General features: G+C 37.7%; 1 protein-coding gene across 6 annotated transcripts in view; it reads left to right on the top strand.

Moving 5' to 3' along the window:
• The window catches only part of LOC110372886 (beta-arrestin-1), a 55,314-nt gene extending 29,804 nt beyond the window's left edge, over nucleotides 1-25,510 (top strand). For 2 of the 6 annotated variants that reach the window (XM_021329891.3, XM_021329893.3), the window contains exons 3-14: nucleotides 9,679-9,743; nucleotides 13,880-13,975; nucleotides 14,930-14,990; nucleotides 17,112-17,254; nucleotides 18,170-18,396; nucleotides 18,673-18,805; nucleotides 19,170-19,330; nucleotides 19,949-20,029; nucleotides 21,138-21,281; nucleotides 21,574-21,660; nucleotides 21,781-21,900; nucleotides 22,181-25,510. In XM_021329891.3, the coding sequence (XP_021185566.1) occupies nucleotides 13,904-13,975; nucleotides 14,930-14,990; nucleotides 17,112-17,254; nucleotides 18,170-18,396; nucleotides 18,673-18,805; nucleotides 19,170-19,330; nucleotides 19,949-20,029; nucleotides 21,138-21,281; nucleotides 21,574-21,660; nucleotides 21,781-21,900; nucleotides 22,181-22,268 (1,317 nt within the window). In that variant the 5' untranslated portion in view covers nucleotides 9,679-9,743; nucleotides 13,880-13,903 and the 3' untranslated portion in view covers nucleotides 22,269-25,510. Of the gene's footprint in view, nucleotides 1-9,678; nucleotides 9,744-12,977; nucleotides 13,071-13,879; nucleotides 13,976-14,929; nucleotides 14,991-17,111; nucleotides 17,255-18,169; nucleotides 18,397-18,672; nucleotides 18,806-19,169; nucleotides 19,331-19,948; nucleotides 20,030-21,137; nucleotides 21,282-21,573; nucleotides 21,661-21,780; nucleotides 21,901-22,180 lie in introns of those variants that run through there. The other 4 variants (XM_021329894.3, XM_049836473.2, XM_021329895.3 and 1 more) reach the window with 3 other exon arrangements.
• The last annotated feature ends 786 nt before the right edge of the window (nucleotides 25,511-26,296 follow it).

The following is a 26,296-nucleotide window of genomic DNA, read 5'->3' as shown; positions in this document are numbered from 1 at the left end:
TTGGTTCATGGTAAAGCGTAAAGTATGTAAAGCGGAATAGTACATGACTGAAAATGGATTTCGATATTTTGAAATCAACTTTTCCTAAATGAATCCAATGAGTAAATGTTTCACGTGTTATCGTATGTACATACATTAACGAATAATGTTTATAAATTGTTGGTGGTTCTCACATTTATTATGAAAGGTAGTTACCTATTATATCGTACACCCCAATCGCCATGAACGATAAATAAATTATTAACCCATCATTTTGTCAAGTGAAAAGCGGCTTAATAATTTTATATGAGAACATGAAATACATTATTTAGGCCACGGTATGTCGGCGTTCAATATTGGGCGAACCCGTCACGACGATTAAGAATTTCAGTTCGCCCCAAATTTTATCGTCCCGCTTTATACCAGATCAATAAGCAATTAAAATCCGTTTAGCAATAAACGTCTCAATATAAAGATAATAAATAGAATCTGTCTTTATGACTCGATAAGTCGCTGATATTGAAGATTGGGATTATGAACCAGAATGTGCCTGGCATTAATCCAGGTTTGTATCAAGTGAAAATATTAATTCAGAACACGATAAAAAAGTTTACCCAACTCAGCGCTGAACGGAGCAGTATAATAAAGGTGTAAAATAAACATGCCTTTAGCTATCGTTAGGCTATAAGCACGTTCGTGAAAAAGCAAAGTTTTGTAATTACGATAACGGAATTGTGTACTTTAGAGTTAAAGACTCAGCTAGATTTTTGCAAATAATATGATTGCAAATGGCTAATTTTCATTCCTATTACAAATTGTGGAACAGTTTAATTCATAGTGCTGCAGCAAAGGCAGTAATGACAGTGTGTACGTAACAAACTTACTAACAAGCTATTTCAATGTACTACACCACATTAAGAGCGTGTACGTCAACCGCGCGCCATTTGGCCTAAAATGGTACTTTTCAAACCACTGTTTCTCAGTAACTACTTATCCTATAACTATGTTATTTTTTAATAACGCAAGGTAATTTCACTGTCTATATAGTTAATTGAACATAAATTTCAATTTGTGTAGTTTAAATACTTAAAACCCCTATAACGTAACAGATGTTTTATAAAATTCCCGTTCAGCGTCTATTTCGAAGCTTAAATTCATGTGAAAACAGTGGCAAATCTAATCATATTTATTTTTTTACTTATAGACGAAATCCCCATGCCTATAGTTAGTTGAAAACATTTTTTGATTTAGGTCTCTATCTTTCAGAAAAAAATATTTTAACAATGTGAAAAATTGTGAATTTCAAATGCTTTTTTTACCTATCTATCTTACTTAATTTAATATAACAATTATTTACTATAGTAATATAACTCTTTCTTTAAAATATAAACTTTATATTATAATTTAATCTCTCGTTTTTATTTTTTTATAAATTATTTAAAAACTACTATAAAACGCTGCACGCGAGTCAACTCAAACCAGACCGCCGCAAGGCTTTACAGAGAGAGGACGTGTCGCTCCGTCACATCGCGTAGGGTGAATAACCTCTGCTGTGGATACCGAGAATAGAGTACATTTCAAGCGCGACCAACAAATCTTGATACATTACTATTTCATTTAAAGCTCAATTTTGAAGCATATTTTTTTTATCGATTGAGTTGAAATTTTGTTTGAATGTTCAGTTTTAATGACAATGTATGATTCTATATCCAATATGGCGGTATACCCAAGATGGAGAAAAAATGTTTTAATGCATTCCTACGATATGGGTATCAAATGAAAGGGCTTGCTATGAATAACTCGAAAAAAAATGTGTCGCGAGTCTAAATCCAATATGGCGGACTCCTTAGGCTAGAAATCACTTATCGCAGATGTCTGTTACCAATCGAGCTATAATTTTTTTTTTCATTTTCGATGTACCCAAATTTTGACTTTTGATCTCGAATAACTTTTGAAGCATATATGATAGATAACTTAAAACTTTATTTGCAATGGTAAACCCAAGCTCTTCACCAATATTTGGCTTTCCGGCAATTGCTGTTATTTGACCACAATTTTTCGGTCTGGATGGACTGGACCATTCATATAAACAATCAATTTTTCAAATCGGTCCAGGCGTCTTTGAGAAATCGAGAACAATCAAATTGAGAACAATCACAAAACAATCTAATTGAAACCTCCTCCTTTCTTTTTTTGAAATCGGTTAAAATACAGAAACTCTTAACATTGTCATTAATCATCAGTCGACTATTTAGTACTGTTGAAAATTGTATGTAATATACAGAAAGTCCTCAAAACCAAGGTTTTCATAGGTGCCCGATTTTTTTGCAAAAGAGTGTAAGTATTAACGACTTATTTTCATGCTTTTATATTTTAGACATCCATAGACTTACACTATTTTCCCGCTATTAACTATTTATTAAATAATATATTTTTTGTTCTACCAATTTCACTCGAAAGGATCAAAATGGTTTGTGTGACTATACGTGAAGTATGATAGGCACGCACACAGCCGCGACGCTAGTCTGCGCGGTTTTTTGCGTTGAATTACCTAAAGTTGACATCGCGCGCCGAGCGTACACGCTCTTAACCATTATAATGACATTAGTTGCCGGGCGCCGAAGGCTCCTATTAGACGTGAAACATTTTTCAAATTAAATCAAAGCGACAGGAAGTTTCCTCTTGGCCCTACATAACCGCTACTAACCCTTTTATCTTTCATCTTCCTGTTGTAACCAATTTCCACCCATGTTGTTGACATTATACCGTAGCCTACGCCCGTTAAAACATTTTAGGTACCGAATTGTACCGACGAAATAACCACCATCCATCAATCAACGTTTGACGCCTGTTTCATCTGTATTTTTTCGAATATTTTATGTTATGTGTAAAGAAAATAAAGAGAAAGGTTAACCTTTATTTATATAAAGTTTTTTATTTGTTTTCGGATTATCTTTTATGAATGATTGCTCTAGAAAATGTTTCAGACACGAGTCGAGATACGAACGATCGTTTAGTCTAATAATAACACCACATTCAGAAAGTATGGCTGACAGAAACCAGAAACACATTCGTTATAAATCTCCTGATATTTTCGCACTTTTTTATGATAGCCATAACGTTATTATTGCTTTACAAAGAATGAGATAAGTATTAAACCATGGACATCAACGCGTACAATGCTACTATACTGGCCCGCTTTGGCACTGGAGTGTCTATAAAGCGCTATTTGAAACACCCACGGAAAACCACAAAGTTGCGTTTTTGCCAATTAACCTTTTCGTAATAAAATTTAATTCACTGTCGGAAGCAGCCAATCTTGTACTCCGTCAAATAGTACTTCAAAAACTTCCTTAAAACCTTGGTGCGAAAGTACTGATGCTTCGTCGCTTGAGATGCGAGGTATTTGAGCAGAAACAATTCCGGTTGCGGAAGAAGTCGTTACTAGAATACGCCTCATTGGGCAAGTGCTAGTCACCCTCGTTTCCTAAATACTCTACGGGTTTACCGAAAATATAAACAAAAGGGACACAAAAGGTTTTGAAACTTGAGCTCTGAAATATATTCTAGTTCTCCAGAATAAAGTTTTACAATTGGATTTACACAGCTGGAAGCGTCGATCGCACTAGTTGTGCTTCTAGATCGTCGGTAACCTATTTCAGATGCGAGAGTTGGAGTGTTGTGAGAGGTGTCGGCTACACCTCGTGACCTCTCGGCACACATGCGCCACACTACGCCCGAGAGCGTTTAGCTTACGTGCTACTACAATAGCATGGCAAATGTTTGGTTTGCACCTACGTCGCTGTTAAGTTCGCAGTTTCACAGATCGTTCCATAAAAATTTTGTAAAGGTTTTAACCAATGTTTTCAAAGTTTTTACTTCAAAGATTTCTTCGGTACCATAACATTTCCTTTAACCTCTGGGCTATTTTAACGCTAACACATTGTTTACAAATACAATACGAATTCCGACCCAGGCTTACATAGAAACGGTCTCAATAAGGCGAAATCCTACGAAAAAGTTACGAGTCACTCCAAACATTTCAAGGAAACGTGTTTTCAACTGGTTTTCCTGCTTTATTTCAGCTGTTATTGAAGGTTTCGGGCAGTTTTCGTAAAAAAAAATGTGAGGGAAACATTTGAATGAATTTAGACGTGGGCTGGCACGTGGCTCGGCTAGTCTCGCAAACGTGCTTGTTATGACGTAGTTCGGACCTGACCCGTATTCAAGCCGCTCTTGACACGTAGCTGACACTTGCGACTTGCCCCGCCAACCCCACCGTAATGACGGAGATAATGCGACACCTAAATAATACCTATTACCATTCATATTTGGAACACAAAGAAGGGAGCGTTCAAGGGCAGTCTCGTGCGTATAGTGCGGACGAAATTGACCTTAGTTTTGGTTTTTACAATTAAATATTGATAAGAAATATCTTATTACGTTCACGAAAACAGGAAACTTATCGAATTTTCCTGTTATAAACTGACTAGGTGTAAAATTATTATAAAATTACTCCAAACATACCACAATGTTTACGTCATTAATCACTAATAAGACGTGACCTTTCGACCGATTAATATACAATTTATTTGTATTTTATTTTCGATAGAGAAAAACCAAGGCTATGAAATATCGACGTCATAGTTGTAATACCTATAAAGAAGGAAGGTAAACCTGACCTCTAAATGAATTCAGTGGTTATGCACAACTTTGAACACGAGTAGCTAATGAATTTGGTCCTTACTTTCCTCGGCATAACCGTACATATATTATGAACAAACAAGCTTACTCAGCTGGGGGCGACGAAAACCAACATGAACTTTTAAATTATACATGTTATTCGCTTAGGAACTACAACAATCAACACCTGGATAAAAAAAAGAACATAATCCTGGTATGGTATTTAAATGTTATTCTCATCTCCAGCCGAATTCTAAGTCAAATTCTCTCGTGTTGCGTTGGATAGAGATATCGATACGAACTGGAAATGTGCTCGATAAACATCGATACTGGCACGCTCTATCGGACGGCACTCGTACGTAATAGAGTTATCAGCGGTATGTAGGAGAATGCGCACACACCTTTGACTTTAACCCTCTTAATGCTTTGACACTTCCGTGAGATTAGGTTTTGTGTCGCGGAAACGTGATAGAAGTTGTTAGAACAGCTATGTTTTATTATCGATAAAGATCGTAAATCGATTTAGCTATACATGTATTTTCGATGAACTCGATAATGATAAAAACAATCATTCTTTGACAAGTTTCGTGATCGACATTTCCGTCAGTCGCTGGTAAAGTCATTGCCACTCAAGCCGCAGTTCTGATGACATTACTTAGCGCGAAGGGAAGGAGGGTGATCTGTCACGCTCCCGCAGTTTGTATAGAGAATATTGACATAATTACGCGTCGATGAGGCTTTGTTTGCAGTCGTGGAACGAGAGGAAGTGTTGTTTATTGAAAATGTCTGGGAGGCATATCCCTCCCGCCGGCCACCCTCACCTGGGCGACACCCTCCGCGCTGCCGGAGACGTGCGCATCTACAGACTGTATTAAAAACGGTTCTCCGACACAATGAGATGGATGTTCTCCGACGCCACCCTGCGGAATTTTTCTCATCAATTTATTGCCAGTCGTTAGTCACGGACACCGGCGCGGGCGCCGTAATTCGCACAGTAAGCACGTAAACATTTGTAATTAATAGTGTAAATGTTTTTGTTTAACGTACACCGCGCATGTTCTCCAAATAGTACACCTTTTACGATTCTTAGAACATAGGTATCTACGGTGGATTTCATGTTTTATAACTTTTCACGATTACGACGTTGTATTACAGTCTATTTTCATCTGTGGCGTTCATGCGTAGCAAATATTTGTCAAACTGGAGTTGTGTGTTTTCGTTTCCGAACGTAATGAAATAATGCCTGGGCATATATTTGATCCACATTCCGATCGGAAAGCACACGCAATATTTCGCAGATTTGTTGCGTATGTCAGAAATGTGTGTAATGAACACGAGCGTGTCTTTACATAGAGAGAGAGTATACAGATTCTATATCTTAAATTGCAGGAATCTATTTTAATCTATGAATTAAACTGGAGCGAACGATACAGTTTATTGGAATATCATTAATTTGACGTCAATGGTTAAGTAAATCTCCGCAAAGTATCTCTTCGTTGGAATGTACTCGCGTTGGGCGTTTGATGTTTATCTTATCTTTACGTTATCTGTTTTCGCGTTCTATGGTCACCATTACAACTAATGTTTATTTTTCAACTGTGCTAATATTTGATACAGGTGTTGTTACATTGAGTTTTCATACTAAATAGTACCTACAAAGTCTTTTATCACAGTTGCTATAACGATTTAACAATAAAAGGAAGCAAGGTATGGTACGGTAAAACGTAGAAGCTTCAATCAAGCAAGGGTCGGTAGAAAGCTGTACAATCCGAGGGAATGAGATATAAATGGAAAAGTAAACAAGGCAATGACGGTCAGTCCCGACCCGGTGCGTTACGGTGACCATAATGATGACAGGAAATGTTCTAACACGGATTTCTTATGTCATCTTAAGTTTTCCATGTAAATGGTTGAGGAATATCACAACAGTACTTTTTCAGGGGTTAGACGTAGTCTATATAGCTGTGGAAGTTTGATTAAACCCTATAATAGGTCTATCTACATTAAATACAAACCTTTGACTTTATATACTCCTAATGTCTACTCAGAAAACTAGCTTCATAAAAGCTGACCTCCAAAACAGAATCCTAGACTTCGTAGAATTTCACCTGGTTAGCAAGGCTTTCACGAAATTATCTTATCTTCAATATCAATCGAGTTATCACCGGTCAAGGTCACCCGAATATCCGAGTCTAGAATTCATAATGCGAATTCGATTTGGGATTTACCTTTGGCGAGCGAAATGCGAAAGTTTCAGAAGTCTCGCTCTGTCGTGTTGGTTGGTGACCGTGCGTTGGGACGGATGGTTGCCAATCCGATTATACGATCCCCCGTCACCGGTTCAATGCCAAATGGAGCCCGGATCTCGGTAATCATGGCAGTGTCAATTCCTATCAAGTGCCTATTTCCCACATGCACAGGTTACTGTTAGTTCGGTTTTTCCAACTGTTTATACTGAAGACACGAGTTACTTTTCAAATTGACGTGTTTCGGGCTTGAGGGAATGTTGTCAGAAAAAGTATTGTCCATAAATATTTCAAATAAATAAAAGGGTTATCGCCGGATCTATTGTGAGCAAAAAAGCCTTATTTGATCGACATTATGTAAGTACAGTTAAGGCGTAGAAATATTTATGAGTTTCTTGTAGTTGCCTATGTTAATATCATGAAGTCATAACATAAATGACAGGAGTTAGTGTTTATAAAACGTTCCTCGGTCCGTTGTCTCTGTCATAACGTCCAATGCTCCTTTATAACGACTTATTAAACTGCTTTGCGTAAATTATATGAGGGGATATCGCCATTCTTCTAATGATGCTGACATAAAAGAAACTTCATCGCTTCAAATAAAAGAATACCCTTGAAACTAGCAAGCTTTAACAGCTCTCGTTTTCCTATAACGTATCGCTTAACAAAGTTTGCTAACGAGTTTTCTTATTGTACATAACTGTTCTTGAAAACTTCTCTTGTAATGGATAGTTTGTTCGTTCAATTAGTGGTTCTGGTTTAATACGATTGTCTGAATGCTATTATTAGGATCTTCTGTTTGAGTTTCGCTTGTTACTAATCAATCGAATAATTTAGACACTTCCATTTTGTTGCCTCTGTCCATTGGAAAACGTCTAACAGTCGATACAATGACTAGTACTTCTACCAAAATTCAGAAAAATCAATCATCTTTGTTCATCTCGGTTTCAGGCTTTGTGAAGAAAATGTCTTTTGTTAACAGTAGCTGAACAGTATTTCTTATATCCATTGTTATTTCGGAGCACTAAATAAAATTGTGCATGTGTGTGTTCATGATTTTGAGCAGTGAGTGTAATCGGGCAGATTTCACTTGTTGGTACTCACTCGACCCCAAATAACGAGTGAGATTCATCTACGAGTATAGGGGACCCGGCTACACGTGCCGGTTCCATTAACTTGCATATTGATGTCTGATATTGACCAATAATGCCGAAATTGGCAGTTTCAGTGTGAGCACCTACTACAATAGGTGATCTATCTATACTAAGTTTACGATCTATAAAGCTACACGATGTATCCTCATCAAGGATATTATGCATGGCGCTCTCGCAACTTTCGTCCTTCGTCAACGTAAAAAGGCTTGATTGAGAAGAATAGCGATTTCGTTCGTGGAAAGTTACGGGCCCGGCCTACTTACGAAGTATTTTACTTTCTTTCTACCCCATCCAATTTATAAATTAATGTTCTATTTTAATTGACACTCGATATTAAGAGCGGAAAATAAAGGGTCAGGTGCTGAATAATTAAAAATGTATCTCCCTTTTTCTCTCGCACAAAACAAAGTACTATTGTTCTAGTAACTATATAGGGAATATTAGATGCCACAAGCCTTCGTAGTTTAATTGCGTACTTATTCATCTTTGTAGCTGGTTTCCCTTTGTAAAAACAGTTTAAGAAATTATGTGCACCTGTATCGACATCGCCAAGTGTAGGTTCCAATACTCCCAAATGTAACGGAAAGGTGCGCCTCGGGCTCGATTCCGGATATCTGACGTCACTCGACTTGAAACATTTTCCATATGTTGTGGTTTCTCAGTAACCAGATATACCGAATGTTTAGATGTCAGTATGTGAAGGACGTATAGCACGAAATAAAACTAGTTAAGGTATATCACATGTCTGCGGTCTAACAAAAGCATAATGAAGTAAAATTAACTTGTGAAATGTCCCTAGACAGCTGAACACATGTAGAAGGGTCAACGTACACGTGTTAATAACTGCGAGTGCCAGTTAATGTAAAATGTATGACGTGATATCTCATTATCCTCTTTCGTATCTCCGCTGGGAAAACCCGCGAAATTATGAGTGGCGTACTTTAGAAGTAGCCTATTATACTAAAAGGATAAAATTAACACAAACAATGTTATTAAGGCTGTAGAGTATTTATTAGCGGAGCCTATTCGGAAGTTTAGTGTGAAGAGACTGAAGGTTAATTGTCTTTATAAGTTCAGCGGAGTGTTGAAATACAGGCACAATGTCCCTATTATTTATTTACTGGAGACGAGCGACGACTTAAAGTTTATTTCAGTGTTGTTTGACGTCTGTTGTTACTTAATTTTACGTTCAATGGTATTAAACACCATTGTTTAATGTTTACCTATCTCGGCCGTGCAGAATATTGGGAAAAACATATTTGGCGTGCACACCGTTCATTGTTCGACATGTTTTAACTCTGTCGGGACGTAAGCTTTGTTTTATATTCAAGCTTTGGAAAAATATAGGAAACATTTCCAATAACAATGGCTATCGACAACAAAAGCATTGAACTTGTGCGTAGCGACCGGTGCACGGCGGATGGCGCTCTCGATCCCGGATTATTTAGCGTTAGAGGCCATATTGTACGCAAACGTATTTTGTCAAGTAGCAAGTGTGTTTTGTGGGAATACGTTTTGGTAGCTTTTATGGTTGATGTTGATTCCATTAGCGGTGGGTCGTCAGGAGCACTACTCGCGGTAATCAGATTACTATAAAGGTATATGTGTTGTTGCAGGGCGGCGTGGCAGCGCAGTTAGGGTGTAGCGGGAACGCGCACCCTGGAGCCACACAGGGGTCCATGTGAGTTCACCGAAAACTATTTACGAACTAACCCTGTTAAGGAAAATCTTTCTCCGCAAGTAGACCAAACCTCTTAGTGTATTTTCTGACCAAATCCGATTTCACTTGAATGAAATCAAAACTCCTCTAAATTCTTTTCAATAAAGTTTTTCGTTGAAATCCCAGTGAATTGATCTCATGGCCTTCCTTCAATTTGAAGCAATAATGTTTCTTGTAGACATTTGATCCGCATGATTGACCCCGTATAATAAAATCACAATCTTGGCTTTCTTGGTTTTATTTTTGTTAGAAAATTTTCAGGATTTAAGTATTTCGAAGTAATTCGTAAGTCACGTACCATTCATTGGTAACGAACCCTTCATTCATTCTTAAAATATAATATGTTATTACCACACATAATATTGTACATGAAATACATTAAAGTACTATACGTTCCGCGAGGTATTACAATTTGTAATGAAGTGAGATGTTCAAGGTTGAGCGAAGACGTCGGTACTCCCATACTTTTATTACGAGCTCTATTGAATAAGTAATGAACACAACATACGTACATCAATCTTTCAAGTAGGTGTTCAGACGAACTTTTATAGCTATGATATATGATAGCGATAAGAATAGGCACCGCCCATGTAGGCCCACGCGAGTTTCTGATAATTACGAAAGTTAATTCATAATTAGTTGAACGAAAATAGGCACCAAAACAATAATGAATTGATGATGACATTAGAATTTGGATAGGGTTAAATATTCGGGGTTTTCATGACATTACGTCTCCTCTCTTCGTATCCGCGTCTGTCCATCCGTCAATCATATATCTCGGAAAATCCGTCCTGTGACGTCTCAAGGTAAAAACCCCGAAACTGATCTTCGATTGTTTTCGTTGTGTTTTGGCAAACATTATGGGAACTTTTTAGTAGTCTACTAGCTTCCGCCCGCGGCTTTACGTGAGACCCTAGGGAAGAAACGAGTCCAGGTTTATTATATTATAAAGTCTGCCCAAAGTCATGTTTTCACTTAGGTAATGCATCCTTTACTTATAAAACCTAGGGTAGACTTTAATCTGGATCTCGACTAGATTAACTTAAATCCACAGACCGACTAACTTTCGCATTTACAGTATAATAAGAGTAGAAATGAAATGTTCGTCTTTCTTAATGTTCATAGCTAGATGTTCAATTTTCTCCAAGCACCTCGTAAGAATGAAATCATCTTTCTATATTACATGTTTTGTTATGACGAACAATGGTTTTAGAAGCTGTGTTACTAACGGCACACATTTATCAGGTATTATAATTGAGTTCATTAATTCATGGTGTAAGAATCTCCTCCTGTTTGGGAAGTCGGTTAAAATGTATTAACGTGCATTTACTCATCCTTCTATATTCTTGCCCTGCAAAAATAATTAATCTATCTAGCAGGTCTTTTGCATGCAATACTCAGCTAAATACCAATTCAAGAATACAGAACAATCTTTGAAAATATTGAGAAAATATTGTTTAGAAAACCGTAACGCTTTTCTTTCTTCTCCAATATCGTTCTACCAATACAAAAATGGCTTCAATAATAACAAAACACTACTAGAGCTAAAGTCTGAAACATCGACACCTCGGTCTCGAGTGAAGTAACGCTTCGTGGTTTCGTTCCCTCTAAGCGGCACGATACTGTAACACGACCCTGGGAACTTAACTGATGTTGACACCTGTTCAAAGTATTACATGATCTAGTTATCCAGGCGTACCCGTCTCTGTGACATTTACAGTATTGCAAATTAACCGAACAGACCCTTTATGTAATGAAATTCGAACGAAGTTAGTTCCAATTTTGCGTCTAAGTATGTTAGAACAAAATGTACAGGTGTGTTGCGTAAATCGAAATCCTTGGAAATTATTGATTTATTTTGTAAACGTACTTAGTTAAGCACATAAAGAGCCAGGTAAATGTACCGGGTAAACGGATTCGGAAGAAATTTGGCTCACAGGGAGTTTATAAACTGGATAGGTAATCCGCAGGATATACTAGGACTATTTATGTCGGTATCTAAACCCAATTGGGTAAAGGTTAGTCCTTAATATGTATTCGATAGATTTCCCGTATTGCTTACAGACAAATTGTTTCCCCGATATTCACGGGTATGATATTATGTAATGACTATATAATGTAATGTACGGGGGAGAAATATTCGCAATATTAAAGATGTCTGCGCTCCGAGTCCCCGCGGGGTATCGTTGTCATATCAAATAATGGCGTATCATGTGGATTACGTGGAGGAAAATGTTCAAGTGACTTTGTCAGATGTACAGCCATGTGTGGAAAGAGGTACAGATCTTTGTTTACAATGATTTCTTTCTGAATTTTAACAGGTGGTTTTAATTGTATCGAAAATGTCTAGTACAATGAAGTACACTTCCCCCCAATGCATAAAATTTTAATTTAAGAATTTATGTGGCAGGTTTTGATAGATTTCCACAAAATTAATAAGCTAAACAAACATCCAATTGATATCTTCTTTTTCCATTGCAAAACCAGCGTTCCATCAATGCGCAAAGGTTCCGTTGTCTTACCATACATCGCAAGACCTTAATCATTTTAAAATTGCCCCTGAGGTACATCCTTCGAGTACTGTTGGTCATTATGAGGCCTCCTAACCCGTTCAGCAATAGCTGTTTACCAACGGTGCAGGATGTGTCGTGTTAATACTATCATTTTATGGTAATTTTCTATGTGGGGTGCCGGTAAATGTACGTAAGCACAGTTGGAGCCTGAGTGGACAAATTATTTTATAAGTTACATTACCTTTTACTTAATAAATAGAATTACGGTCTTGTTTGTTTCTGATTTATTGGATAACTTCAGAACTTGTGTTCTTATGTATGTTCTATATAAATAAGAAATTAAGATATCAAATAATTGTTCGTTGCTTAATAGCACCTGTGTTTAACGTACAATATCTGCGGAGGATTGAAACTATTGAGCTTGAAAGTTCCTTCTATGTAGTTTCCTCGGTATAATGTGTATATTTTACTTTAGCAATATCCAAGGTGCTTTGTACTTAGTTAATTTTAATCAAAGAGCCTCAAAGGAAACTGATCTTCTTCTAACGCTCAGAACGTAGATAGAAGAACTATAATTACGCAACACAGAGTCGAAACGAGCAAAGAGTGACTAAGTTAGCAGATACGCTTCGAAGTCATAAGTACATATACGAGCTCGCTGCGACAGAGTGCATCAGTATATTAGCTGAACTTGGACGGTTAGCATAGTTTCTAAGATCTGGGATTTTCCAAGATTATTTTACTTTTGACCTTTTATCTTTAAAATAAGTCAAACGTGAGTTATTGAATCCTTACTGCTAATTCGAAAAACTCTCTCTTATACCAAGAGTGAAATTTAAAATAGAGAAGTACACAGCATAGGTTCCATCATTCCTGAAGTAACATGCATTATTAATATTTAATATTCATATAACTATCAGTCAAGTTCACATTGTTCCTCGTTCACAATCTCTCAATCTGTGCCGACAGTCCCGGTTTACTAAGAAAAGTGCTCGGTTATATTTCAAGAGAATTTCCCTCGTCTAATGTTTATTCCCCAACGGCAAACTTCGGACTTTCTTCTGTTTTTCTTTCAAATTCGCACCGTTTCTTGGTGACAAACTCGTCTAAATCTATTTACCGTTATGCTTTCTGCTTGCAAAACTTCTTACAAGCGATTCTAGTCCCAAGTTTTTATTTTGGAAGCTCAAATTAGAACTTTTCTTCGTCTTAATCAGCTTTGAAACGAAATATCTATTGTGTTGAGCAATAGGTGTCGTTGATTCATAAATCTGCGCGGGTTTTGTGTCGTCACCCGTAATATTGATTTATCCTTTATAACTTCCTGATAAGTCATTGATACTTAATAATATACCTACTTTATTCACACGATTCGTAGTAAGTTGTAGTCATATTCATCACACGTGTCATATTATTGTATGCATATTTGCTATTTGTATATAGGTATTTTTTTTTATTTCCTAAAATAAATCTGTTGGCGATTAAACTAATAACTGTAACTAAGATAAATTAACGATGACCTAGTTCCAGAGACTCGATAATAGTAAGAACTTTCTTTGACATAAATGTATGCATATTTTCCAGTGTTGAGGAGGGCGCGGCGGCAGAATGGAAGACGCCGGCAGCAACAAACAGCGACAGGCCACGCGAGTCTTCAAGAAGAGCTCGCCGAATGGCAAGGTACGCTCTCAAACTGATTATACAACATCACCCGCAATTCACGATAGTACAGCCCGACTGACATGCCGCATCTATGGATTGGACCATAAAATTGGCTCATCGAAGGCCTTTCTTTACTACCCTTTTAGTATCCCATAAAGTCCACAAATGTCGTGTTGAAACTATAACTTCAACCGGTCACAACCCTTTATAAGTCAACCTTTCACGATAGACAGAACAGCAATTTAGCCAAAACAATTGAACCGATTTGAATCGATGGCTGCCTTTAAATTGATTTCAAGAAACTGCCAAGAGAGGTTTCATTATCTTTTATTACCTTTCAAGTTGAAGAGCGTTTTTTAATCAGAATCAGTGCTTTTTAATCATCGTTCCCTTGTGTTAACTCGGATTCAGTGACCTTATGTTTTGACATTTAAAGAAGCAATAAAAATGCGAATTGTCACTTTCGCAGAAATGTTCATTCCAGATTTACGTCATAAAAATTCATAAGAATCTTGGTGTTATCTTCTTTCGCGCTTACTTTTAGAAATGTAGGTTATCAAAATGGCAGATGCCATGGTAAAGACGTAGTCACGCTTTTAAGTTCTTGTGTGTACTGCGTCTTTTGCCACACGAGCGTTGCACTAAGCATGCAGCTCTATAGATTCCTAATGTGTTATCCGGTGCATTGTATATGCATATCAATGTTCTAAGCCCTCATCGCGTATTCTCTGCATCCCGATGCTGACGTCAGAACGTTTTATTGCAACGAGACGCGCGATCTGTGACCGATCATTTTATATCGCAGCGCTGTTCGTGCCTTGCCAAGTCGCCAACTGTGCCAAATGCTGTGACAACTTCCGAAACATTTCTTTTACTTAATTTGCCTTAGTCTGCCAAGCGAGACTTAAAAATAATTAATTCTAGATCTGAAGTCGGGTTTAGAGAGCTAATTTTACTCTTTGTCTTTTTCAGATCACAGTATACTTAGGGAAAAGAGACTTCGTAGACCACATCACACATGTAGACCCGATTGGTGAGTAGCAAATTTTTCTTTATAATGTTGAGCTCCTGGACGATGAAAACTGCTCCAATTGATCAATGTTGCAGACTATTTGAACACTTGGATCAAGTTGTTTCAAGTCGACCGCAGTCTAGTCGTAAAGGGAGTGGAATCTCCTTGTATAATAAATTGCCAATCCCACCTAAGTTCTATTCGCTGTAATTTAACTTGGAAGTTATCTAGCAGTTCACTTGGGTCGCACTGCAATTAGATATCAGTTTTATTTCCACTATTTATGACTAGACCGACTCTGAAGTTTCACTGCATTATAGTCAATGCAGATTTTCAGAATAAATATTCCTGAAACAATTAGATGTTAATTATTGTGAATTGCTCTGTAACTGTACTAAATAGCCGGATATATTAGAGAGCAATTATTGCGTGACAAACACTGTCGTGGCTTAATTAATATTGAAATCATATATCGCTCACGCTCGCAGCTATCTGCCACACCACACCCTCATACCATAAGTACGTATAGATCACGCTATTTATATGATAAACACACGTTTGATCAATGCAATTATTTATCAATGATTCATCGGTCTGTAATATAATTTACTGAATGGACTCAGCAGATATGCTAGTTTACTATGAGTAAAGTGTTTACAACTAGCGTTTAAAGAAGCTGACTTCCAGTTATTGGGGTAAATACAAATAACGTAAATGATGCGAGTTAATTTTCCACGGAGTTTTCCTGCGATATGAGGTTATTTACCTTCCGTCACTGACGTACGATAGAATGGCTTCCTGTTTCTACTAGCTGTAGAATAACACCCGCATTCAAGAACTATGATAATAAGGCATTCTCCGATTACTTATGTGGGTACATACCTTGGATTAACTCGAAACAAAAAGCCACCATAAAATGCCGCTATGAAAATCCTTTTCTTTGCATAGAATTTCTCTAGAATACGCGTATACGTAGTAATCATATCGAGATGCGATCGCGGATCAGAATTACCGCCGTTACCAGACGATTTGGATCAAAGCGTGTAATTATGGTAATACAACATTAAATCGAATCGCTAATTGTGATGCTAACCTAGTTGGGGTTAGATGGATGTACAGTTAATACGAGTTATTAGGTCGCGTATAATGTTACACTTGTTCCAATGTTAGATTATTTAAATTAATTTCTACGCTGACAAAAGACATGATGGAATGCCGGGTATCTGATAGAGATATCTTTCTTTAACATTTTCTTCTAATTCACACCGAATTAGAAGAAAATGTAAGAGAAAGCTGACCCCATAAGAATGTGGAATTAAGAAAATAACAAGAAGTACGCTCCTTCCTTATACTGCACTATTAATAGTGATTGCATTTACTATCTATGAGGGACATTAGATGGTAGTACGCTAGTGATAAACGATCAATGAATCGCCAACGCAACAACAAGACTTAAGCAGTCAGTATCCCAATTCTTTCCACAAGACAACAATGGCCGTTGTGAAATGTTTGCACTCATCAATTCGCTCGCCAATCAATTTGGCTGTTCGAGAACTTTGTGTACCTCATTCATCAAGTCTTTGGCTCGCGCTTTCAAACACGCATTTAGATCATTTTGATGAAGACGAACATCTTTCGTCCGGGAGTTTGTTTGTTGATTCTGCTTTCATGGGAAATCCTCTGTACTGATTAAGACGGAAATTGGTGTATATTTTTAGGTATAGGTGCATTTTGTCGGCATGCGAAATAATTAATACGTTTCGTTTCGACATCGTAGGTATATAAAAATATATTACAGCACACATCTATATATATAAAAATGAAACACGTTTTCCGTTGTCACGACATAACATAAAACGGCTTGACCGATTGAGATGAAAATGGCTGAAAATTAGAGGGGAGGTAACTTAGACCCGGGAGAAGGTTTTTGTCACCATCCGGCTACGGGACGCGGGTGAAACCGTGGGCGAAAGCTAGTATATTATAAACGTGGAAGTCTTGAAAACTAGGAACTAATTTTGCTGAAATTTTAAATAGTGCAACTTACACATTTAAATATCATATTAGCTACTTTCTAACCGTAAGACGTGCCCTCGAGTAGCCTGTAAAGTGTCTAACTTGATTTTCTTCTGTTCATTACAGACGGCGTAGTACTAATCGACCCGGAATATGTGAAGGACAGGAAGGTGTTCGGCCATGTGCTGGCCGCGTTCAGATACGGCCGGGAAGACCTCGACGTGCTGGGGCTTACCTTCAGGAAGGACCTGTACCTTGCCGCTGAACAGGTAACTGGCACTTCTGTTACAAGACCGCAATTACGAGAACTTTCGGCTAAGTTTTGGAAGCTTCGACGCCACGAGTGCCTTTATATCAAGTGCCTTCAATTGATATGATAATCATTTCCTCAAAATTCATATAACACAACAGGCTGTCAATAAAACAATATAAATTATTTAGCAGTCAAAACTACTCGATCGAATAATTTCACTGACGATTATGTACACCAAAAACAGAATACATAAATCCAGTATATCAGTCAGATTTAGCACGATAAGATTGAACTAAATCTTCTATTCAATTTCCCATGTAATGCTCGTTAGGAACATGAGTCGCGTAACTAATTGCGACACGTTTTGATAGTAAACAGATTATCCCAGATTCTTCACACTGTTTTGAATAAGCATTCAACTCGAAATACGCATAAATGAAGGCCTTTATGTGGCAATCGAGGTTGTAAATCGACTATTAGAAGTTAAATTGTATTTCGCTTTAGCCACACAAGTCGTTTCCAATTAATGTTTATTATACAAACTGAAGTACATAATTATATTTTATTTTTGTGGTGTTGCTTTCTCCGTCAACAACAGAAGATCAATAACTGCACTCTAAATATTATTTCTTTTCTTGTTTCCTCCACGGACACCATCCTCATGCCTCTATCCGAATTTTATTTTATTTGCCATCATCTCTGAAGTTAATTTTTTTCTAGCTTATGCAGGTTATGGATTTTCAACCAACCCGTCCATCGTTTCCTTTTCACTTTATGGACTCTCGACGTCCGTTCCCAATATTCTATCTGTCTATTGTTTTGCTAAGTACCTAGACATTGACATTTAAAGAAAACTTACAACTATGTAATACAATAATTATTATTATTAGTAGAATATAGCCAATTACAAGTTTTCATTACTTTTCTGCAGATATACCCAGCAACGAACACAACAAAGCGTCCTCTAACGCGGCTGCAGGAACGGTTAGTCCGCAAGCTGGGCGCGGCGGCTCACCCCTTCTACTTCGAGCTGCCGCCGCACTGCCCCGCCTCCGTCACGCTGCAGCCCGCGCCCGGAGAGACCGGCAAGCCTTGTGGGGTGGATTATGAGTTGAAGGCGTTTGTCGCTGACTCTCAAGATGATAAGCCACATAAGAGGTGGGTAATGTTACAAATATATGTCTATTTTGATGACAAAAAATAGCATTGCAAAGACTGAAGGTGGATTCGAGAAAACTCGGACCCCAGTCATTTTGGTTTATCTATGACTGGCTGTATAAATATCCAGTAACTTATGCAGATTGGACGTTTAAATGGACCTACTATAGCTTCAATATAATTCTACCTATTTTTTCTGAAGATTTTTTTTACTTGATCCATATTTACGAGTTATCTCAACAATTTCACTAATGATATTGTATGATATTTTTGCAGGAATTCAGTGCGGTTAGCCATCAGAAAGATAATGTACGCGCCAAGCAAGCAAGGCGAGCAGCCCTCGGTCGAAGTGTCCAAAGAGTTCATGATGAGCCCCAACAAACTATACCTGGAAGCTTCCTTAGATAAGGTAACACTTTTATTCTTAGTTCGGCTTTGAAAAACTACAAGAAAGCTCAAGCTACTGGTCAACAAAACAAGACCTATTTATTAGTACCTAGTTAATAACAGTTGCCATCGAAAATAGTTTTTTTTAACTAGATGATAGAATTATCTAAATATGCTAAATTGTTCCCGAACACACAAACCTTTGGCCTGCAATTCAATTGTGTTTCTTTCTTTCACACACCCTTTTTTTCTTATCCCAATTTAATTTGGGGTAGGCGCAGCATATTCTTATTTCTTACTAGTTTTTCTGCTGTCATCTTAAAAGTAACATTCTTTCTACTTTAATATCAACTTTTTTATGTTTCTAACTACATTTTTATTCCCAGGAGCTATACCACCACGGCGAGAACATAGCGGTGAACGTGCACATAGCGAACAACTCGAACCGGTCGGTGAAGCGCATCAAGGTGTCGGTGCGGCAGTTCGCCGACATCTGCCTCTTCTCCACCGCGCAGTACAAGTGCACCGTCGCAGAGACCGAGAGCGAGTGAGTGGACCTTGTTACTTTAGTGATAGGGTACAATTTGCAATGATACGTGTTAGTGTTGCTTAGGCTCCGAGCGAGTTTCGACTTTATCTCGCTTGTATTAGAGTGCAATATTCAATGTGCAATCGATGAGTAGGCTGACCGCGGTGAATTGTAAACTTACTTATTGGTAAAATAATATTTTTCAATATAATCGAGTTTGTACCACCATACCGGGATCGTTATCGCTTAGGTCGAGAGCGACTGAGTTTTGATGTTATGATATGATGCTCGTGTAAAAACAAATGAATTTCAATCTTGAAGCCATGCTGGTAGAGTACAGTTTCCGACATTGTACAAGATCGACTGGTAAGTGTTTTGAGATTGGACTTATTATCTTTTAAGTAGCTACGGGTATATATCAACCAAAGAATAGGACAATTCATAGGAACAACCAGAAAAAAATGAGGTAATTTTCCATGATTTTAATATCTTAGGCAATCGAAAATAATACCCACCAACTTATACAGCTGGGGTCAACCGTTAACTATTGCTTAATTTTCTTATTTTCCTTGTATGAATACCGTGTACAACGAATTTCCAATCCAAACACTTGAGTTATGTCCATTTGTTATTCAGGGAGCCCAAATCGATGTCGGCGAGACTATTTAAATTCCCCTTTATCGGGATATTCAGTAAGAAACATTCCATGCGGTCCGTGTAAGTACAGCGTGCATGAATCGTTTGCCCCTCTCGCTTCCTATGCCTGGAGTTTGTCATACTCATACATACATACCTACTTATTACATACAGATTACTCTTGGAACGATTTTCGACACGTGACAATGTGTTTCTCGACTTTTCTAGAATATTCGAGGCCCGCGCATAAATTTGTTTTAATTTCGCAGAGGATGCGGTTTCTATCTCATTTCCATAATAGATACTTGCATATAATTTGGATACCTATTTTTGATTTGACACATACTGTATTAGCTGAAATTCAAATCATCTCTTTATTGTATTATGTACATAGTAAAAAAATATTATTTCAAAGTCAAATATTCCTATATTGGGTTGCGGGCGCATTGGGATATTTTCTTAGATTTTTTTTTTGTATAGTATGTAGGTACTCCTAGGATGAAGACTACTCGCCACAGATACATAAACGAATAGACGTATGAATGAGTTTACATTAACGGTTGTGGTGAATTTACATTTTACTAACTTTAAATACATTTTATTTGCATTGATTTTTTATAGCTGATTTTCCAAATTATAGCCTGAATTTTTTACCCTCCATAAAACTCATACTTTCATGGTAGAAAAGGCAGACATCCTTGAATATTGAATCTTGGCGAAACTTATCATGCACGCGGTTTGGGTTTAATATTAATAAGATATGAATCCCAACGGTTGGGGCACGCGGACTGACAAGCGAATGTTAATTAAATTAATATAAATCTTTCTATGTTTCCTGCGTACAATATTTTGTGTTTATAAGGAGAGAATACTTAATCATTTATTGACTCAACATAAGCCAACAAACGATGATTGAAAAAGATAAATGTCAACATAAAAAAAGTAAACAACACTCTTGAAACGATTGGCCACATTTATATAACGTTCAAACAAGGCACAAGCCTAACAGGAACACAATTTGTGTCTCCACAGTAGGATTATACATTTTATCTCTAGCTAAAGCGGGTGAGTCCAACTTGTGAGTGTTGTACATGTACATTTACACACACAAGTTTTGCTCACCGGATTTGCTCGAGATAAAACAGGTAGGTAATTATAGAAACATTTAGTAACGTAGTCCGTGTTGCAGGGAGGGCTGCCCAGTAGGGCCGGGCTTCACGCTGAGCAAGGTGTTCACGGTGACGCCGCTGCTGGCCAACAACAAGGACAAGTGGGGGCTGGCGCTCGACGGACAGCTCAAGCACGAGGACACCAACCTCGCCTCTAGCACGCTGTGAGTACCACGCCTTATGGTAACAGGTTTTATACATATGCAATCCATTGGTTTGTTTGACGATGTAGGGGTTGCAACCTCTTTGGTCTGGTTGGCGATGTGGGGATGCTGGCCGGTGAAAAGTTTTTGAAATAGGAATGCAGAATGTCAGATGTTTTTGATGACATCATAATGTCTCGTTTTATTGTTTTACTGGTTAACCGCGAAGATATAAATGTATCAAAATAATTACTTAAATGCGTGTGGATTTCCTCATTAATTTAATTCACTGATATATTTGAAATGGTTTCAGAATCGCGGATCCATCGCAGCGAGAGAACCTAGGAATCATAGTGCAATACAAGGTCAAAGTGAAGCTGTGTCTCGGACCACTCGGCGGGTAAGAACAATTTAATATCAAACGTTAAGCTTAAATCAGCCGATCCACAATCTTAGGCGTGGATCGATCACTGAAATTATTGAATAGAACTACGTACCTAATATAATATTTATTCTGTAGTGACCTGAGTGCGGAGCTGCCGTTCATCCTGATGCACCCGAAGCCGGAGGAGGAGCCCCGCGCCGCGCTCGACGCGCCCCGACCCGTCGACCACGACCTTATCACGCTCGACCCGCACCCGTATGTACCCATTTACTTAATTTTTATATTTATAATACTAGTAAACACTGGTACTCAGCTGAATCCGGTTAGACTGGAAAGAACCCAACATAGTTGGGAAAAGGCTCGGGAGATTACAAGTGTGTCATGTGCTGAATATTTAGCCAACAGTGGACTGCTTTAATGAATCGAGATGATGATCGGTAAAATGCTTTGATGTTCAGTAATACTGCCTATGCTTATGCTGCAGTACTTTGACTTTGGCAGATCTGCTAGTTATAATGCAATCTCTCTTCCACAGAGACGAGAACGGTCAAGAGCAAGACGACGACATAATCTTCGAAGACTTCGCGCGACTCCGACTGAAAGGCGCGGACGCGGATGCCTGAGACTCGGCCACGCCCTCGCGCCCCCCGCCACCCCGCGCCCCGCGTCACCCCTGCTCCCTGCGACTCTGCGGCCTGCGTCATTCGGCCGCGAAGCCGCGACGGCTCCGCACGCGTCCTCGCCGCCGCCGTACCTGTCTCGGCGTCTCCCACTTCATTCTCAACATACCTCCTTCAAACAAATTCTTTGCAAAACCGGTTCACCGCGACTTTTGAATAACAGATGACTCTATGATGAACTAACCTAGTCATCCTCCTTGTTGATTGACGATCGGATGCTTATGTCCTACTAAATCCTTTCTAATAATTTATTGTCACGTTATAAACTACTTTACATTAAAAATACTCATTAACCAGAAGGTTTTCCAACTTATGAACGGAATATAACCTGGAAATTTACTATCAAGGTATTCAAATGCATTGTAAGCAAAACATTCAATAAAATAGGGCTGCGAAACGGGCAATCAGAACGCCAGCATGTAAGTCGCCGGTAACAGTTTTTATACATAAGTATCACACAAATATCACTGTTTGTAAATCGTACACAAGAGTGTCGTCAAACAAAAATGAACGAAACATAAATACAATCTGTCCATGAACATTTTCAATCCCTGTACAGTGTATAATCGAGAGGATTTGACTATTCACGATATAGTGCGGCTGTCGGACGCGACGTGCCGCGTGACGTCACCGCCCGCGTCACGTCGCTCCCACACTCGCGCACACACACAACTAGCGTTATATAATAAAGAATTTTATATTATATTCGATGTATATTGTATGTGAAAATTTATTTTAATAGATGTCTATTGATCAAATAAGCGAGTACAATGTTTAATTACATTTTATGTTTCACTATCATTGGCCATTGATTTTTAGGAGTAGTACAATGTTCGACGAATGCATTTAATAGTGTAAAAGATGTGTTATACCTCTGTAACGTAATTTTACTTTTTGACGGTAGCATTGTATGTCTTATTGTTGATGTTGAAGATAAATATACTTATTACATTGATTGTGTTGACTTGTGAGAAAATGCCGAGTGCGGAAATGTGTAGGTGTAAGATGTTAATTGTATTTTGTGCACTAATATTATTGTATTACTTAAATTTTATAAATAATGATGGGATAATAGAACGTTGCGTCTGTAGCGGTACTGGATTGGCCGGCGAAGGTTTCTGTATGGCAGTTGTTGGGGGAAATATATTTATTGTAATTTTTGAACAGAATCGCTCGCCGGCTACCTTCGTAGTATCTGATACTTGAGCTGGTAATTCTGAACGGATACCGAAGATAATCCCGTGATGGCTTGTTTTGGGGATAGACAGTCTTGCATATGTATATCTTGAAGGTTATTCCTACTTCAAGATAGTCTTGTATGACATTTGTTGGCACAGTACGCGGGCACTCGGCACACCAGTTGCCTTCTTATATCGAAATATAAAGAAACACTTAAGTATACAGGAGTAAACATTTCTTATATTCTGTTACACTAGTGTGTGTCATGCCTTAATGTGTTTTGTTTATGCTCTGTATATTTGTAAGCATAATGTTAGCTGCACCAAGAACAAATGCTGAAACAAAACGTTGGCTGTAATTATTCTCGATTTTCTATGTCACAGGTTGACCAACCATTTTTTTCGAGCTCGCTAATAAAATTGTGTGCTAGCTTCAAAGTTCGTTATAATTTCTACAGCTTGATCGCTAAGATATATAAAGCCAGACATAACAGGGATTACGTTTTATAAATAAGAAATACACTTTTGAATTTAAGTTTGGAATAGAATGCGCTCGCTGAAATGAGCCAGTTACGACGCCGTAACCAGGCTTTATTAGCCAATCAAGCATGTTTGACGACTGCCAAAATGCGCTCTATCTACACACAATACAGGTCATAATTGACTGCAATGAATTTACCAACACCCAAAAACCTTTGTATCATAACTTTTTATTGCCAATAAGATTTTAATTGCATATCTACTGACTAATAAAATGCAGCTTCGTATACCACCAATGTGTAAAAAAGATAACAAATAAATTATGTATTAACTCTATTTTAGTATATTTATGTTATAAGTTGACTCCGTCTGTGTAATAAATGGCGCGGTCACGATGTTACGTCACAGGTTTTATATTACGAAAAAGGTTTTTTATAAGTTGACCAAATAAATAGACACGAATCGCAAAAAGTGCTCTAAACTAGCCGAATTTTAAACAAGGGTTCGTATTTATTTCAACAACTTACTTTGATTTTCGTTAAGTTTTGCATTTAACGCAAATATTTTATAGAATCTGTGACGACGTCAATAGCGGCGAGTACACACTAACGTCTTATGATATTCGTTCTGTGAGTATGTACATTAGTTTCGCTGTGTACAGTATAATAAATAGTTATGTATATTTCGTGGCATGTTTCATTGTATAACAAGCTTTATGATGCACAAAGTATTTTGTTTATATCGGGTCGGGCCATACATTTTAAAGCCCGCTTTTCTTGTGGATAGAAATATTCCCTTTTTTAAAGTGGGATATTTCAAACATGTTAAAATTAAATAGTTTCTTTCTTTCGTTACGTTTTACCAATTGATTAAACATCCAAGTCCTCTTCAGTAGGACTTTGATCACTATGCTTGTTTTTCTATAAATTTAATTTCACAAAAATAACGTTTCAATGCATTAAATTATTCGGTGTTTCGGTTACTATCAAGTTGTATTATTTGTGTATTTTAAATGTAAGTATTAAGTGAAAATAACAATATGTAATATTGATAGTAGGAACAAAATAAAAAGACGAAACAGTGGAATTTACAGCCAATAGGTAATTATAGCGTGGCCTATGCTGGCACAATACTCTAAGTACAATTAGCCATTTTTAATATACATTATATTAACTTATCAGAGGCTAACTTTTTTACTTTCCTTGCACAAATGTAATTTACACATTAGAAATGAAACTTTTCTACTTGTATACCACTTGGCTGTAAACATAACTCTGTATGAAATTCTTAGTACTTTATCCGATACCCCGTAATGTACGATATCTACCGGCCGCATTGAACATTCAGTTAAAATTAAACTGTATGGGTATGAAAATAAAGTTGAAAGCTTTCAAATGCGGCCGGTAGTGCATCGTGATCCTGTGCAGAACTTATTCACTAATGTCAAATCGCACACGTTCTTTTTTTTAATTTTACATCGAAACGTTTTTGATGTATACTTTTTTCAATAAATAATTATGTAACCAAGGTATTGTTTTATTTTTCACCCCGCAAGAAAACCGAAAGAACACGCTGTTTTGGGTATTGGTGCCGTTGGCCGAGGTCAATGCCGAGGTCCGATTTATGACTCTACATACTGGAGACTCTACATACCTCTACATAATGGAGGTCCCCCGAGTGAGAGAATAAAATATACCGAATCAATTATACGTAGGTAATTTTTCCAGTGGAAACCCCAGGATGGACACCGCAGGCGGGGTAGACCCCGGAAGAGATGGCGTGACGAACTGGACGCCTACTGTCGAGACTGGTGGACTCGATCGAAGGATCGAAAAGTGTGGAAGCGGGATGGGGAGGCCTTTGCCCAGCAGTGGGACATTATAGGCTAGTAATAAATAATAAATTTCACAGAGAAAATATGGGTTTGGTGCAATTGGCTAAACTATCGGCTTCTTTTTATGGACTATATTTTAGGCCTCCCTCCTCACAATCAAATGCGCTACCACTGCCGATTGCCAGTCTTCTCGTATGACCATGAACATGATATGAAGTTTTAAAACGGATATCGCTCTTTCACGCAATAACTACAAAATTTTGAAGAGCATCAAAATTACTTGCTGAAATATTTTATCCGGGTGCGGAGAGTAGCTAGTCTGAAACGTTTTGTTATTCGTTGCATATCCAGGTATTAAAAAGTAAAATCGTGAATTAAATGAAATTCAATATTTATGTTAAATATAATGATAATACATGCTACGTTTTTAAAAGAAACCAAAGAAAACCTAAGACTGTAGCAAACCTATACGTTTTAAA

The sequence above is a fragment of the Helicoverpa armigera genome, chromosome 3, assembly GCF_030705265.1.
Source record: "Helicoverpa armigera isolate CAAS_96S chromosome 3, ASM3070526v1, whole genome shotgun sequence".
Taxonomy (NCBI): domain Eukaryota; kingdom Metazoa; phylum Arthropoda; class Insecta; order Lepidoptera; family Noctuidae; genus Helicoverpa; species Helicoverpa armigera.
This window is presented reverse-complemented; position numbering and strand designations above follow the sequence as displayed.